The sequence below is a fragment of the Amia ocellicauda genome, chromosome 17 (genome assembly GCF_036373705.1).
Source record: "Amia ocellicauda isolate fAmiCal2 chromosome 17, fAmiCal2.hap1, whole genome shotgun sequence".
Taxonomy (NCBI): Eukaryota; Metazoa; Chordata; class Actinopteri; order Amiiformes; family Amiidae; genus Amia; species Amia ocellicauda.
Window position 1 is genome coordinate 20,489,653 of NC_089866.1, and position 14,250 is coordinate 20,503,902.

Below are 14,250 nucleotides of genomic sequence, written 5' to 3' on the forward strand. Positions count from 1 at the left end.
ATTATGATCTCACTATGGCGATTCCTGCACTGTTGTGAGTCCACCACGTGTCACTTGAACCAGACTGACACGTTGGATTTTTTTTTCCCCACCACATCTAGCCGGTGGATTTCATCTCACTGATCGGTGAGGTGGCACATCTGTTTGTCATACGTTTTAGTACATTTCAGCTTGACGTCATTCCCCTTGCATGACAAATAATAAATCATCATCATAATACGGTGGTTAAAATTGCTATGCATCCAATTGCCAAAACGAAAGAAAACAAAACAAAACACTAATGCAATTGCCAAAGCAGCTCTACTGTATATAACTTAACATCACACAAGCACTACATCCATTCACCCTGAAGTTACATAACCCACTCAGGACCCTGACCCAGCAGCTCCCAGGGAGGCGTGTGGTCGAGGGGTGTGAGCGGCTTTTATTAAAAAAAACACTGAAATGCCACAGGTCAGCCAACCTCCACCATCAGCCCCCGTGTGCTGCTGTACCTGCTTCAATGTCACGACCTACCACCAGCCTACCACAGCTCTAGAAAACATCCAAAAGGCTAAACGCGGTGGTTGGTCTTCTCTCACATCACAACAAAGTAGCTTCCCTCCTTTAATCTGGTCACAGGCCTCTGCCCGGGTTACAGGCGACACAGCCGCGGAGGCCCAAGGAAGGAGCGCCGGCTCGCTGGTGAAGCAATACCGCCAGCGACTCCCTTTTCCTTGACGAGCGATGTCGTATGACTTTCCACCCCAAGTATCACAGGTTCACTGCAGTCTGATGCGCTGCACCTCAATGGGTCATGCCAGGTCTCATTGCTTACCTGTTACGTCCCGCTTTATACTTGGCCGTTTAGTAAACCCACTCCACTATCTTGCCGACTCCTACCAGACAGACCCACCTCTGCCGTCTTCCTGCTGCAGGTTTAACAGCGCCTTCCACCAACCACAGAGAGCCGAGCGGCGCAGTGACGTCACCGGGACGCCAGCGCGGACATCGCGTTCGTGCAGCGCAGATGTCCGCAGTTCTGCGCCGCTCCGCCAATGGGATCGGCGGGATTCTGCAGATCTGCGCAGAACTGCGGAAATCTGCGCTGCACGAACGCTGGCGCTGACTCTCCCTGGGTGCTCGTCTCAGCCACTGCAGGCATTTTATTAAAATTCTGTCCTTCTTCTAATTTCGGTTTCCTTCAGAGCGATGCTTAATGTAGCACAATAATTACACAAGTCAGCTGCCATTCGTCTTCGATGCCTCTAAGAAACCTATTAGTAATTTGAATCTTTGAACACTTTATATATACAGAAGTGTTTTCTCCAGAAGGCGGTGGTCAGCGTGTACGTCACTCAGAGACGTCAGGTTTGTTTTAAGTCAAAAAAGGGGCCAAAGGTAGATCACAGACCTTAGGAAACTATCAGTATCAGTTATTGATTTAGCAGACGCCTTTATACGAAGAGGCTTAATCACTATTATATTAAACCTATTTTTATATATATGTAATGTATACGTGTGTCTGATATTAGGATTACCATTATAAAAGACCTATCAATATTTACATTTTTCATAATTCTGGAGAATGTTACCAATTCAGTTGAAATCATTGCCACTTTATAGAAATGAAGACAGTGGCAGTCAAAAGTCTTAACTCATTTCATCTGAGATCTTTCCAATTTCTCCTGGACATTAAAAATATTTGTATAGTTTAATTACAAATATTCACACACCACCACCAATTACTGAACACCATTCATTTAAATGAAGATTGTGAATAACTTAAAAACGACATAAACGCACTGGGGGAACTTGGGGATCAGCTGGCTTAAACACAAAGCCTATAACATCGGTATTTGGGGTTCAGTCTCAGTCTTCAACTGCCAAGGTGAGGGAGTCGTAGCTAGTATTACCAGTGACAAGACCTTACCCACAAGTATTAGTAGTATTGACTACTATTGAAAGTGGATGAAGAAATATATTCACATGTATCTAAAGTACATATACATGTGGGTTTAATCAAGTACATTCCTCAATATATAATTGTACTCGTGTGCAGGATCTCACACCTTCATCAAGCAGTTCAAATGTCTATTGATGTTCTAGAAATATGAAGTTTACCTTTGTTAAGGCAAAATCCCAAATAGCTGAGATCCAGGGATGAGCCATGGGCAACATTTGCATGAATGTGAAGATGAAAGGCTACCTAAATAGCAGGCAAAACAAATATAGAAATTAAAGCTACATGGAGGACTGCTGGCTAAGGATTTCAGTTTTCTCAAGAGAAAAGGGAATCAGTCAAGCCAAGGAAACAACAAAGCAGAAATCAGCTAATTACAGATAACACAGCTAGCTACAACTGAAAGCTTGTTTTAAAGGGATATATGTAACCAGCGCGGTTCTTGTGCACGGTAAGAGTGCTATCGTTAGAGCCATGCAGAAGCAAGAGATAGGCAGCCATGCCTTTCTCCTCCTGTCTCCATAGATACCACCTGTCAGGTCATGTTTCAATCCTCGGGAAGAACGGGCTGTCAGCGTGCCAGTAGTTTCACTTCCTCATTTCAGGGCGTAGAGAGGAACTGCAAGGATTATTTAGCAAATGAAAGATTCTCTTACACAAATGCATATTATGTTAGCAGGGTTTTTGTTTTTGCAAATTAGAAAAAATGCTTGAACACATGAGAAAACCCACTCTTTTACTTACCCATGTCTATTGTATTCATGCAATTTAGTGTTATTTATTCCTTACAGAGACACAAGAACCATACCAAAGCACTACAAACTGCAGTGATACAATCAGTACAAAACAATAAGCATACATCCTATCCATATGTATGATTTAAAGAGTCCTTCCTTAAAACTATACAATAAAATGCTTAAATGAAAATAGTTTCTCAGTTTACAAGGAAAACCCTGTGGGCACAACATAAATAAGCCTTCTGAGAATCCTGTTTTACTAGGACTAGTGGTTGAGTGAGAAACAATCTTTAATATATACAGTACAAAATCATTAATCTTGTGGAAGAAATTGTAATTTATCACATCCTCAGGGTGACATTATGACAGCAAAATGAAGGTGATGCCACTTATTACTGCTTTTGTCTTTAATAGCAAGCATTTCTTAATTAAGAAACAGTCTCAGTCTTTACAGAGGACATTGGGAACCACTATAATCCCATGGGAAGTTAATTTTTACCCTAATGAATAGAATGATTACAATGTATATCTATGCATTTTAATCTACATATTTAATAAGAAACAGAAGTTTAATATATCTATGGCTGCATAGAGAAGATGGAAAGACAAATATGAAAAGTTCAACAAGGGCTGGTAATGCTATCATATATGTAGCTGCAACACTACACATTTCTTTTCGGTCTGGGATTTTTAAAGGATTTGCAGAAGTATTTATAGGTGTTCGAATACATGTAGTCTTCTGTAATCTACATTATAATAGAATTAGAAAATACTTCATAAATTTTTCACTATCACTCCACAAATGACTTGGAGACCATGGCACTCATACACTGGAACTTCCTGTCTGTGTCACAATTCTGTATTTGAAAAATCTACTTCATTATTTAATTAATAGATAAATAATTCAATTTTATTACTAGTGAGCTGGATGAACCACAGACCAGCAGTGAGAGTGAATCAGACAGGCCAAAGTCCCAACCCAAGGTCTAACAGGTGAGTTTTGCATCAACAACTGCTGCTGAAGAGGCACTTATTACTGGTGATATAAGACATCCATATTAGGGGTCATCTGAAAGGAGGAGCAGGAGGATAGAAAACATCTTCAGGGTAACTCACACAGCATTACTTGCTGAACCAGGGGCTTGAACTCAAAATCTTAGCAACCCAACCAGAAATATGTGGCAGTGTTTAATGTATATACTGGCCCATCTAGTTTCAATCTGGCTTTGAAGAACACTTCCAATCATACCTTAATGGAGATGCCTATAGTCAGCAGATACACACTGACATTCTGCTTTCTACATTGATGCAACAGTTGATTTTTTTGTTGCTTTTTCTTGTAACAGAATGTCTTGTGTAATCTGCAAATTCTTCCACTTGTGCGTTGGCAGTCGGGTTGGGTGGGGATTATAAAATAATCCTCTAGGTGGCAAACTCCGAGACTTCCAAAACCTAAAGAGCTGTGTGCGTTTAAAAAACAAACAAAAAAAAAGATAAGTTACAACATCGTTTATAAACAAAATTAACCAGACACCAATTAGACAAACTACAATGAGGCGAGCACGGCTGTCTGCAGGGAGGCAAGAACGGGCTGCACTTAAAACAATAGGCACATCCTGTAAGGCACAATGATGGCCAATATCAAAGCTCCACAATTCTAACGTGATGGATGTCCAGATCAAGTCAGTTATATATAAGAAAAAGTAAATATACACAGCCTTTAAAGCTGAGCATCCCAAAGCAACTCACATGCTCAAGTTGCAGAATGCCAGTGCTGCCAGAGAAGTGCTGCTAAAAGAACTACTTACCCGTTATCTTACCTGACATATCTTCAATGCTTGCCATCATTAGTCTCGATTAGAATGGAAGAAAATGCAATTTAAAGATTAAATAAAGATGCGTTCAAAGCCTATGTACATAAAGCAATTATAAAATGTAAAGTCAAGATTGTATTTAGAAACGAATAAGTTACACTGCCCCTCAATGGGCCATAGACAGGCTTCTAAATATTAAAATGTCTCATTAATTAAATCTCAATTTGTAATTCTAGCCTGGTATATGGTGCCCTCTGCTGGGGATAATGAACATTTATAAATATATTCCCTAATGCGTAAACAATGTTTAATGCAATCTTAACAAAATAAATATATACTTACGAATTCCTGAATAAAAAAATAATTTTAGAGCAATTAAAATTTCTTATTTTATTATTTTCTATTGCATCCATGTTAGCTTTTCATGGTATTGACAGAAATGGAAAACTTAAAATTCAGATTTGCCTTTTACATATGTTTGGTGTAGTTCAGTATATAAAAAAGAAAGGTTTATTAACAGTGGAAGATGAATGTGTACTTTTGAATGTTGGTTACAAAGTCAAATGGGGCATTAAAAACCAACTACTGAGAATATTTAAAAAATACCTGAATAACAGGATGCCTGAAATCCCTGAAAGGTTTTGTAAGTGATTGGAAAGCAAGACTGAAAATAAAATTATAAAATTGTAACATTTAAAACATTAAATACCATAGCCACAGAACAGGGGATTGCTGTGACAGGACAACCACTAGAGAAAAAAATATCATTAAAAAAAAAACCTACTTCTTACGTGACCATTACATTACAAACTACCCTTTTACACGCAGAAAGATTTATATATTTGTTTTTACAAAAAGAAAAGGATGATTAAAATTAAGAAAAAAAAAAAAACATCTGTGGAGAAACATTCTGGACTGTTGAAATCTTGATTTTGGTTCTCCTCATGCTGCTAGTAGTTAAATAATTAAAACCCCAATCTTTATGCAGCACAGATGAGAAGAAAAAAACATTAAATGGTCCATTGAATAGAAAGGTTTAAACCGAATCCCTGGATGGTTACAGTTTCAACGCCCTCTCCATTGCAGGTGAAACTCTCACGGTTTCTTTTTAGTTTGGTTGCGAGGCGAACTCTTCAACAAGTCCCGTATCTTGAAGTAGACTCCAGTGGCTTCTGCGACATTAGTGTATTCCGCTGTGTCTTCAAAGGGAATGATGCCTTCTGCGAATTTACTCCGGTGGGGGACGGATTCAACTTTCTCACTGGTGCCGTCCGGATCTTCAGTTGTGCCGCCACTTGGTTCGGCCGGGGGATTTTCCTCCGCTTTGGTGACCTCAACCTCGCTGGTCACTTCCATCACTTCCGCCTTCTCCTCCACGGTGCTCTGGGCGCTCTCCACCATCTCCATGGTCTCTGCGCTCTCCACAGTCTCCACGCTCTCCACAGTCTCCACGGCTGGTGCGGACTTGCTGGTGTCTTCATTATTGTGTTCAGAGATGACGGCCTCCAATTTCTCAAACTCGTCGGACTCCTCTGGCAATGTTTCAGTGTCATTCTTGCAGGGCGAGGATGCCCCTGAGGTCCCAAGGAGAGGGGTGCCCACGAGAGGGGTGCCCACAGGGGTGCCCACAGGGGTCTCCGAGTCACTGTTGGTCTCCGTGTTCTCCAGTGCCGCCCAGATCAGTCTTTGCTGCTCTTCCAGCTCCTCCAGAGTCAGGGCATCCTCGTCCGTGGAGTCATCACCCCCGCCCCGCGCACGCACTGCCGGGGACCTGTTGGTGGGGGTGGGTGGGGGAGTGCCCTTGGGCAGTGGTGGAGGTGTGGGGGTGGCAGGCGGAGGGGGGATGAAGTTCGGAGGAGTGCCCGGGGGGGTGCCACGGGGCAGAGGCGGTGGGGTTCCCATGCCAGGTGAGCCAGGAGGGAGAGGAGGCTGGAACTGGAAGTTATCATAACTCCTGGAGCGACAGGGAGTTTCAGAGCCTGGAGACGGACATTTACCGAGATCAAATCAGAGTTCAATCAGTAAAACAGACAAAACTATCTGGAAAGAGAAGCATTGACTAATTAATATCAGTTTTCCAAAAAAGGAAATTGCCTTCCTTAACACTACAATAACAAATTAAGAAAAACAAAGACTTGATAATTGCTCATTATGTTTACTGGAGACATACAATTTTAAACTGATTAATGCATTATCTACCTGAATCCACATCCATGTCCAGGCACTTTGCAGGATCAACGATATCAGATTTCCTTTTCTTGGGATTACGAGGCGTCGATTCAGATTCATGTGGTCTTTTGCTGGAGTTAGACCCTGGCTGTAAACAAAAATACATACATTAGAATATTCAACAAAATGAAATTAAGAAATAAAAATCACAAAAATCTGCAAAATAAAGGATCAATTTACCGAAGGAAAATTACGTGACAGATAGGCTGCAAAATTTGCTTTTAAACTGCTGTGCTGCATAGGAATAGACCCATACAACCGCCAGTCCTATAAACAAAAACAAGACAGAAGTAAAACAAGTTAATTATAAATATCAAAGCATTTAATAGCCTTTCTTCAAGGAGAGCAAAGATCAAACTCAATAATTTACAGATACTAACATCAGATATGTGTTTTGGCGCACAGACATTGAAGCCAGGGAAATCTACTAGTTTTGACACATCATAGGAGATTTGCTGGCCCTGGTGCTTTTCATCCTCTTCAATTTCCCCATCACTTGACACTGTGAAAAAGGGGGAAATGGCAGCAATAACGAATTAATATGTGACAGAGTTGTTAGCCAAATGCACTCATGCTACACATATGTAAGAAATTACATTTCAACAGTAAAGAAGCAGTGCGTTATTTAGGTTGAGCCACAAAAACTACTTTGATCAATGGAAGGAAAAATAAATTAAAAAAATAAAGTTACCTTTCCCATCATAGAGAGTCAGACCAGAGTTCTCCATCTCTGCCTCTTTCAGCCAGCCTGGGGGATATCCCAGCTGACGCATGCGGTAAATATATGGTGGCAAAGTGTTCTCTTCAAGACCAAGTGCTTCTTGCAGCTCTTCACTGTCAACAACAATGTCACTATATATTAGCAATTGCATCGTCTTGCTGCATGGCAGAGACCACCATACCCAGAGATATAGTTACAGAAAGCAGTGTGTATAAGGCATAAAAGGTGTACACTAAGCCATACTATATTACAATGGATTTTATAAGTGTAAATGACACAGAGGCCTCAGTTCATTACATGTGCATCAGAAGACCGACCTTGAGTCAAACAACTGTTACCTCATGGTTCCTGGTTTGTATTTCCCAAACCTCTCCTCCACTTCTTCAGCATGATATCGCTGGTTGCTTACATTGCTGTTTTGAGAAAACTCCTTTCTCTTCTCATTGATTCGAGACATGTCCCTTGGCTTAGAGGAAAAAAAAAAAAGATGATGAACTTCTTGGACAAGGGGGGGGAATAAATAAATAAATAAAATTGACCAAGCAATTTTTATTTAGTTGCATTATGGGCTCTGATAAAATTACAAAATCAGTTTCATGAAATTACTGCTAAGGCTATTTTTAAACTTTAAATACCTAGTATATATATTCTGGCTACAATAATAAAAAAAAAAATATTAAAACAATTAACAACTGATATATAAAAAAAAAAAAAAAAAAAAAAAAAATACCTTTGGACAGTCTTTTAACTGGTGCTCCTCTGAACCACAGTTAAAGCAGCAAGGTTTTGGTCTGTAGGTCAAAGTCTCAATTAGAATTAACTCCTTAAAAATGTTTGTCTTCTAATATCTGAAATGTTTATATGAATGTGAGAATCAACATACTGTACCTTTTCTCCTTGATCTGCACATCCTGTCCATCAAGAGATATAATCTGGCCAAACACTTGCTGGTATCTTTGCAAAATTTATTCAGGAACTTCATTAACGATGGTCTGGTAAGCTGCATTATAAAACTGGACTATTTACAGAACATACAAGGTTTTAAACATAAGATTCAGAAACCACACCTTAACTGCTTGGCCCATGGACCTGCAGGAAACGCCCGTTACACCCAGTTTTATAACACTGTCAGGTGGCTCCGACTCTTCCATAGTCAACTAAAAATACATTTAGTGTGTATGTGCTGGAAGATTACATACTTCTGACTTGTGTATATAGCATTAATGTGCAGGTGATAGTATAAACTGGAAGGTTATTCTAAAGAGCCAGGGAGAAATTGCTCCAGGGGCACATCCACGGTCTATGGAGGATACTTGGGAATCTCCCATCCATCAGTCAGTTGGGGATTCTCATTCAACAAAGGCTGTCCAAGTTTGTCAAGACAAAAGTTGGTGAAATAAAGAACACTGCCGACAACCTGTTAAAAATAAATTAATACAATTATAGAAACAATATTGTGAACATGTACCACTACTAACATTAGATATTGAATGTACTAGAATTAACACATTGAAAGGAAAATATCTACTTACGCTAAAAGCATCCTTGATTTTTTGTATTGTATTGGACGTCTTCACTTTATGGTTCTCTTCCAGCACAAAACTTGATGGCTATAAAGTTCAGGAAAAAAGTCTATCCACATTAGAATTGCAAGTCATTGAAAACAATATGAAGCTTTAAACAAAATGTTGAACTTATCAGTTACAAAAACAGATCCAGACTTAGCATTTGCGTTATTTTTTAAAAACAAATGAATATGGCTTCACAACATTTCAGATCAATAAAATTAAAAGTACCGTAAGATAAAGTACCTGAGGTTTGAGGTGAAACGAGGAATATTCCTTTTCATTTGCCTCCTGTTCATGTTTCTGTATTAGGCTGAAAATACAGTCTTCGATTTCTTGATGGTACTGCCTGGAGGAAAAAAGTACTAGCTTGTTAATGCATTAATTCATAACACAAATGGACACCTTACAACAAGTCAAAGATTTAACTACTGTGAACATACATATTTGTAAGTATAGTCTAATATACTTACTTTGAGATAGCATTGTTGGTAAATAGAATCTGCAGCAGTGGCCCATCAAAGTTAGTGTCTTCAATTCTTAACCCACTGCAAAAGAAAACATGAATCAGTATGATTAATATAAACAAGACAGAAAGTGAAAAGCAGGCATTGACAGGAAAACCTATGGGATTGAACACTGGACAAATGGAAAGACACAGGAAACATGCTGTGCCTGAAAATGAAGATGTGGTGTATATATGGTCATAAAATGGCAAAAGGCACACTATTTTCTAAAATGGAAACTGCTCATGTGTTTTCATGCAGGTAGAAACGGGCTTACCTTGGCTGTGCCAAAATATGCAACTTTCTCTTCAATTCCTGATGTTATTAGGAAGTTAAGGAAATATCAACAGTTTGTATGTATATATATATTTAGAGAAGAAAACACGTGTGTTTGTTGTATGAATGCAAAAAAACTAAAGTTCTAAATGGATGGGAAATAAGAAATACAGATTAAGCAAATAACGCATTAGCTTAGTATGTTAACTGCACATGGAATATGGAACATTGGAAGTGAAGATGCCGTCATCTGGCTGCATTTTCACAACTGGTTTCAATACTTTACATGCGCACACGTTTGTCTCTTATTTAACATGTTTGGGAATTAATTAGACAGGGGTGGATATATATGAATCACTGAAAAGATACACTTGAATTCTCGTTTCTGCTAAGAAACACTGTTTCGACGTATGTAACCAGATTACTGCAAATGTTTCACTTTAGTTTCTTATAACAACATAAAATACATCTCAACATATATATATAATGAGTGACGAATAATAACGAATTATCGTCTAATGTGAAAAAGAACCGGCTATTTTTTTTTTTATCCACTCAGTTACTATTTTTAAATACAACAAAAGCACCGGTATCAGTAAAACATCTTATTAGGTCATATGTAAAAAGTAACGAAAAAGAAAAATTATAATGCACGAATTTGTAGGAAGAAAATAGGTGTTCATCGGTGGGTTTATTCCAGCACAAAACCCTGCGAGAGAGAAACCCTGCACTCTTAACCAATGGCTCTGTGGGCGGCGAGATTTGATTTCTCAGTCCTGAGTGGGTAGGCCACAGAACAAGCGCCCTGCGAGAGGCTAGTGATTTCGCAGCTGATAACAGAAGGATATTCTCTGCTTTCAGGCGGCTAATCGTTTCCTCGTATTCTTCCAATTTCTCCCGGAGCTCCTGGATCTCATCTTGAGTTTCTCCTTCATCTTCGAACCGAATGTGGGTCGAGACAGGTTTGTTTTCGTCTAACTGCTCGAACAGCTCACTGTCCCCAAAATCCACCTCCGCCATCTTTGTCTTTCTACCGGTCAGAGTTGACGGGGTCAGAGGTAGTAGAACTCGCTCATTGATTGGGTAATTCACCCCGTTCGCTGATTGGGTAATGCATCCAGCTCATTGATTGGGTAATGAAACCAAAACACGGCCATCGATTGGGTAATGAAACCAAGAGACCAGTGCTGTTGCTTTTTCATACGAGTGCGACGAAGATGGGTGGAATTGAAGTATGTATATTGCATTTGTTATTATTGTGTTTCATGACGTGTTAGGTATAAAGTGGAATAATATAGCCTACATATTAGTGTGGTGTACGTAACTAACGTAAATACACATTTTGTGTAGATAGTATACACGAACAGTAATTTAAACAGTATTCTTCCTGTTATTTCTGTAGATAACTGAAACTTGAAAGGTACTCGAAAGTGACTGATGACCATTAATATAATCTGACAAATGTACCTGAACACGTAATTAAACGTTTTCTATGGAATAAATGTGCACCGAGGGAATAATGATATAATCTTGCCACTTTGTATTTGAATCCAGATGTACTTATAGCCTATGATTAACATGTTATTTAAATACCAATGACTTTCAATGCAGGCAGGATGCACACGATGGATCCTGTTCACATCACTGACTGTTTGAAACTGTATCCACGAAACACGGCTGAACTGGAGGTGAAAACGTTTCTACACGATGGCTTCAGAAGTGACAACTTTGTATCTGCAGCCGTGGGACGCTGCGCAAAGAAATATTCGTTTTTTGTATCTCACAGATCTCGGTTCGTTTAAAGTCTGCCAAAAATATGAAGCAGAGGTTTGTCACACGCTTTTCTTAAATACATACACGAAGTACAGTAAATCACACTTTTCTCCACTGTCCGAATTAATGCAGATAAAGATGTGCAGGAGTGGATCATATAATGAAGTCAATTTAGTAGCAGCATGGTTATCTAGGATGCCATTGGGGTCGGTCTCTCTCTCTCTCTCTCTCTCTCTCTCTCTCTCTCTCTCTCTCCCTCCCTCCCCCCACACATATATTTGGTGGGTTATGCAATATGTCTGTGCCACTGATGTATTAACAAATGTTTCCTGTAAGGTTTCGCCTGAGAGAACCCTGATTGCGTTCCATCTGTTCCATAAATTAATTGAGCAGTTTAGTTTCCTTTATTTATCAACATTTGTAAAGCACATATTTAAGGCATTGGACTAGATGAGCTGCTCCCCTATTTATTTCCTTTTAGTTTCTATATAAAGGTCTGGCATCAGCACAATCTAGATCTGCATCAGGAATCTACATATTTAAGAACGTTTTATTGCGGGAAGGTTGTGTATAATTCAGGTTTTATGGTCTGAACAGTTAGAAGGTCACAGCTGAGGCAGGAGTAACATGGATGACGTCCTTTGTTTGTGTGGTTGTTTCAGGACATGATGATTCCTCTGTTTCTGGGGGCTGATTTATTTTCAAAAACAGGCATCCGAATAGAGAACCATACAAGATTTCATGCCAAATTCTCAAAGAAAGGACTGGCTACTAAACTGAATTTTTCTTCCGGTAAACCAACAATTTCAATCCACTTTAAGTGTCATTCACGTATTTTACTGTTGAACAGGAATAAAACATTCATTTTATTCATGCTGGTTTATAGATTTTCGAGTTCATGGAATGAGACTTCCCAGCGGGACCAACAGCCTTTGGTTCTACAGCGTTCAGGGGCTTTTCCGTGTGGCCTTTGAAGTGTATAGCAAGCAGGAACAGCTCTCTGTCCTTGAAACATTTCAGGTACTTAACTGTAACATCAAAAAACCTTTTCCAACTAAATCTCTTAAGTAAGGATTTATAGCCTTCATACATATCTTTGTTCATAAAAAGTAGCAGATAATGTATTTTGTGATGTTATGTAATGCTTTTTTAAATTTTAAATCTTGTACAATAGCAATTAAACTGGCCTAACCTTACTTTTGTGTTTTCTTACAGGACCTGTGGAAGTCTAGAATAAATGATGGACCCCTAAACCCAAGTTATGATTTGAGTGTTCAACTGAATATTTCAGAGCCCTGCAACCCCATTGAAATGCACAATCAAGACTGGATGCACAGACTTCAGACAGGAACCTACGCAGCACAGAATTCCTATGTTCTAGAATCAGAAACTATAGCCGAGTCCAATCCAGGTACTCCATGTTGGGCAATATCTTCCATTTCCTCCACAGTTGATCACAACTACTGCAGTCTAGAAAACGGGGACTCGTTAAATCCTTCACTTCTGTCTTACCGGGTGACTCAGAAAATCAAAAGCTTAGACAATTTGTTTCAGAGCTATGCAAAGGATATGCGAAATGAACAGAACGAAGTGATCCTACTTCTTTTGGATCACATAGAGCAGTATGTCAACCAGGAATTCAATGAAAATAAATTGGCAGATATCGTGTTACAGATTTTAAATACAACATATAATCTGACCAAGGACCAAACCCCCGGAGACATGAATTCAGTTTACAACAGCTGCTTGCTTTCTACAATAGGCAGTTGGTTGGGACAGCAGTTCAATGTGGCCAATGCTTGTATTAGCAAACAGATAGAGGGATTTAAACTAAGCCACATTGACAGAATTACCGATCTGCCACCAGCCGAGGAGCTGGTCAGCCAGTTGTTTCCAGAGTCCATGAAAATACTGCTAATGAACTGGATGGGATTGAGTGACGCCACTGCGGTGTGGAAACGGCACAGCGAATACCCTATACTGCTTCTCATCCTAGAATTTGCCAATCACAACCTCATCACTGGAGTTGCACACGTATTATACTCAAGTTTAATATGCAAATAAATAATTGTTTGGATATCAATTGGTGTTAAATGTCAAATGTTTCACCTGTACTTCACCAGATGCACCAGGGCTGCATTTTAATATGTGGAAGATTACAGGGAAGTCCTTTGATTTTTAAGACTGTAACTTACAAATGCAAGTGTTGTTTTAAATACCTGTAGTCCTCTCTAGAGCAGATTCACATATCTTTTATCATAAGACTCTCAGGTGAGTGCCCACATAAACATGAGAATACATCCCCTGAAAATGTGAATTTGTAGAGTGACTTTTTTTGTTTCAAACATTGAAACCCTTCCCATACCCATATCAGAGTTAAAAACTTAAAACACCATGTCTGAATTTAGATCTTGAGAGAGTGATCCTGCCAATTTCTGTTGTTCTAGGTGTTGTTTAACTGCTTAGCAAATTATTGGAATTACATTGAATACCTGAAATACATTAAGTAACTTGTATACCACTTAAATGAACCCCTGCCATTTTACTTTGATACATAACTGTACACCTAACCCAGGAACATGTGTTTTGCTAAATCATTTCTTGGGGGGTGAAAACTTTTTTTTTATCATGTTGCAAGAAAAAGCTTGAAAGTTGATATTTTATCAGTCATGAAATGGAAGCCAAAA

The 14,250-nt window shown here is 39.2% G+C and overlaps 3 protein-coding genes across 8 annotated transcripts in view; 1 reads left to right on the plus strand and 2 right to left on the minus strand.

Annotated features, from left to right (window-relative positions):
* clip1a (CAP-GLY domain containing linker protein 1a) overlaps positions 1 to 925 on the minus strand; it is a 68,692-nt gene extending 67,767 nt beyond the window's left edge. For 5 of the 6 annotated variants that reach the window (XM_066689957.1, XM_066689953.1, XM_066689954.1 and 2 more), the window contains exon 1: positions 818 to 925. The gene's annotated coding sequence lies outside the window, so the exon portion shown is untranslated. The remainder of the gene's footprint in view (positions 1 to 817) is intronic. The other variant, XM_066689956.1, reaches the window with a different exon arrangement.
* Positions 926 to 4,868: 3,943 nt separating this feature from the next.
* zcchc8 (zinc finger, CCHC domain containing 8) lies at positions 4,869 to 10,838 on the minus strand. Its single transcript, XM_066689341.1, has 14 exons — positions 10,637 to 10,838; positions 9,792 to 9,832; positions 9,482 to 9,556; positions 9,255 to 9,357; positions 8,976 to 9,053; positions 8,757 to 8,860; positions 8,332 to 8,397; positions 8,174 to 8,234; positions 7,782 to 7,909; positions 7,414 to 7,556; positions 7,103 to 7,224; positions 6,903 to 6,989; positions 6,693 to 6,810; positions 4,869 to 6,472 (listed from the first exon to the last, which is right to left on the minus strand). Exons 1-14 carry the CDS (start codon positions 10,808 to 10,810, stop codon positions 5,589 to 5,591), a joined length of 2,184 nt encoding a protein of 727 aa, XP_066545438.1. The 5' UTR covers positions 10,811 to 10,838; the 3' UTR covers positions 4,869 to 5,588.
* A 118-nt stretch (positions 10,839 to 10,956) lies between these two features.
* Positions 10,957 to 13,646, plus strand: LOC136712917 (uncharacterized). The gene is made up of 5 exons (XM_066689743.1): positions 10,957 to 11,022; positions 11,402 to 11,617; positions 12,226 to 12,355; positions 12,450 to 12,583; positions 12,779 to 13,646. Exons 2-5 carry the CDS (start codon positions 11,498 to 11,500, stop codon positions 13,625 to 13,627), a joined length of 1,233 nt encoding a protein of 410 aa, XP_066545840.1. The 5' UTR covers positions 10,957 to 11,022; positions 11,402 to 11,497; the 3' UTR covers positions 13,628 to 13,646.
* The last annotated feature ends 604 nt before the right edge of the window (positions 13,647 to 14,250 follow it).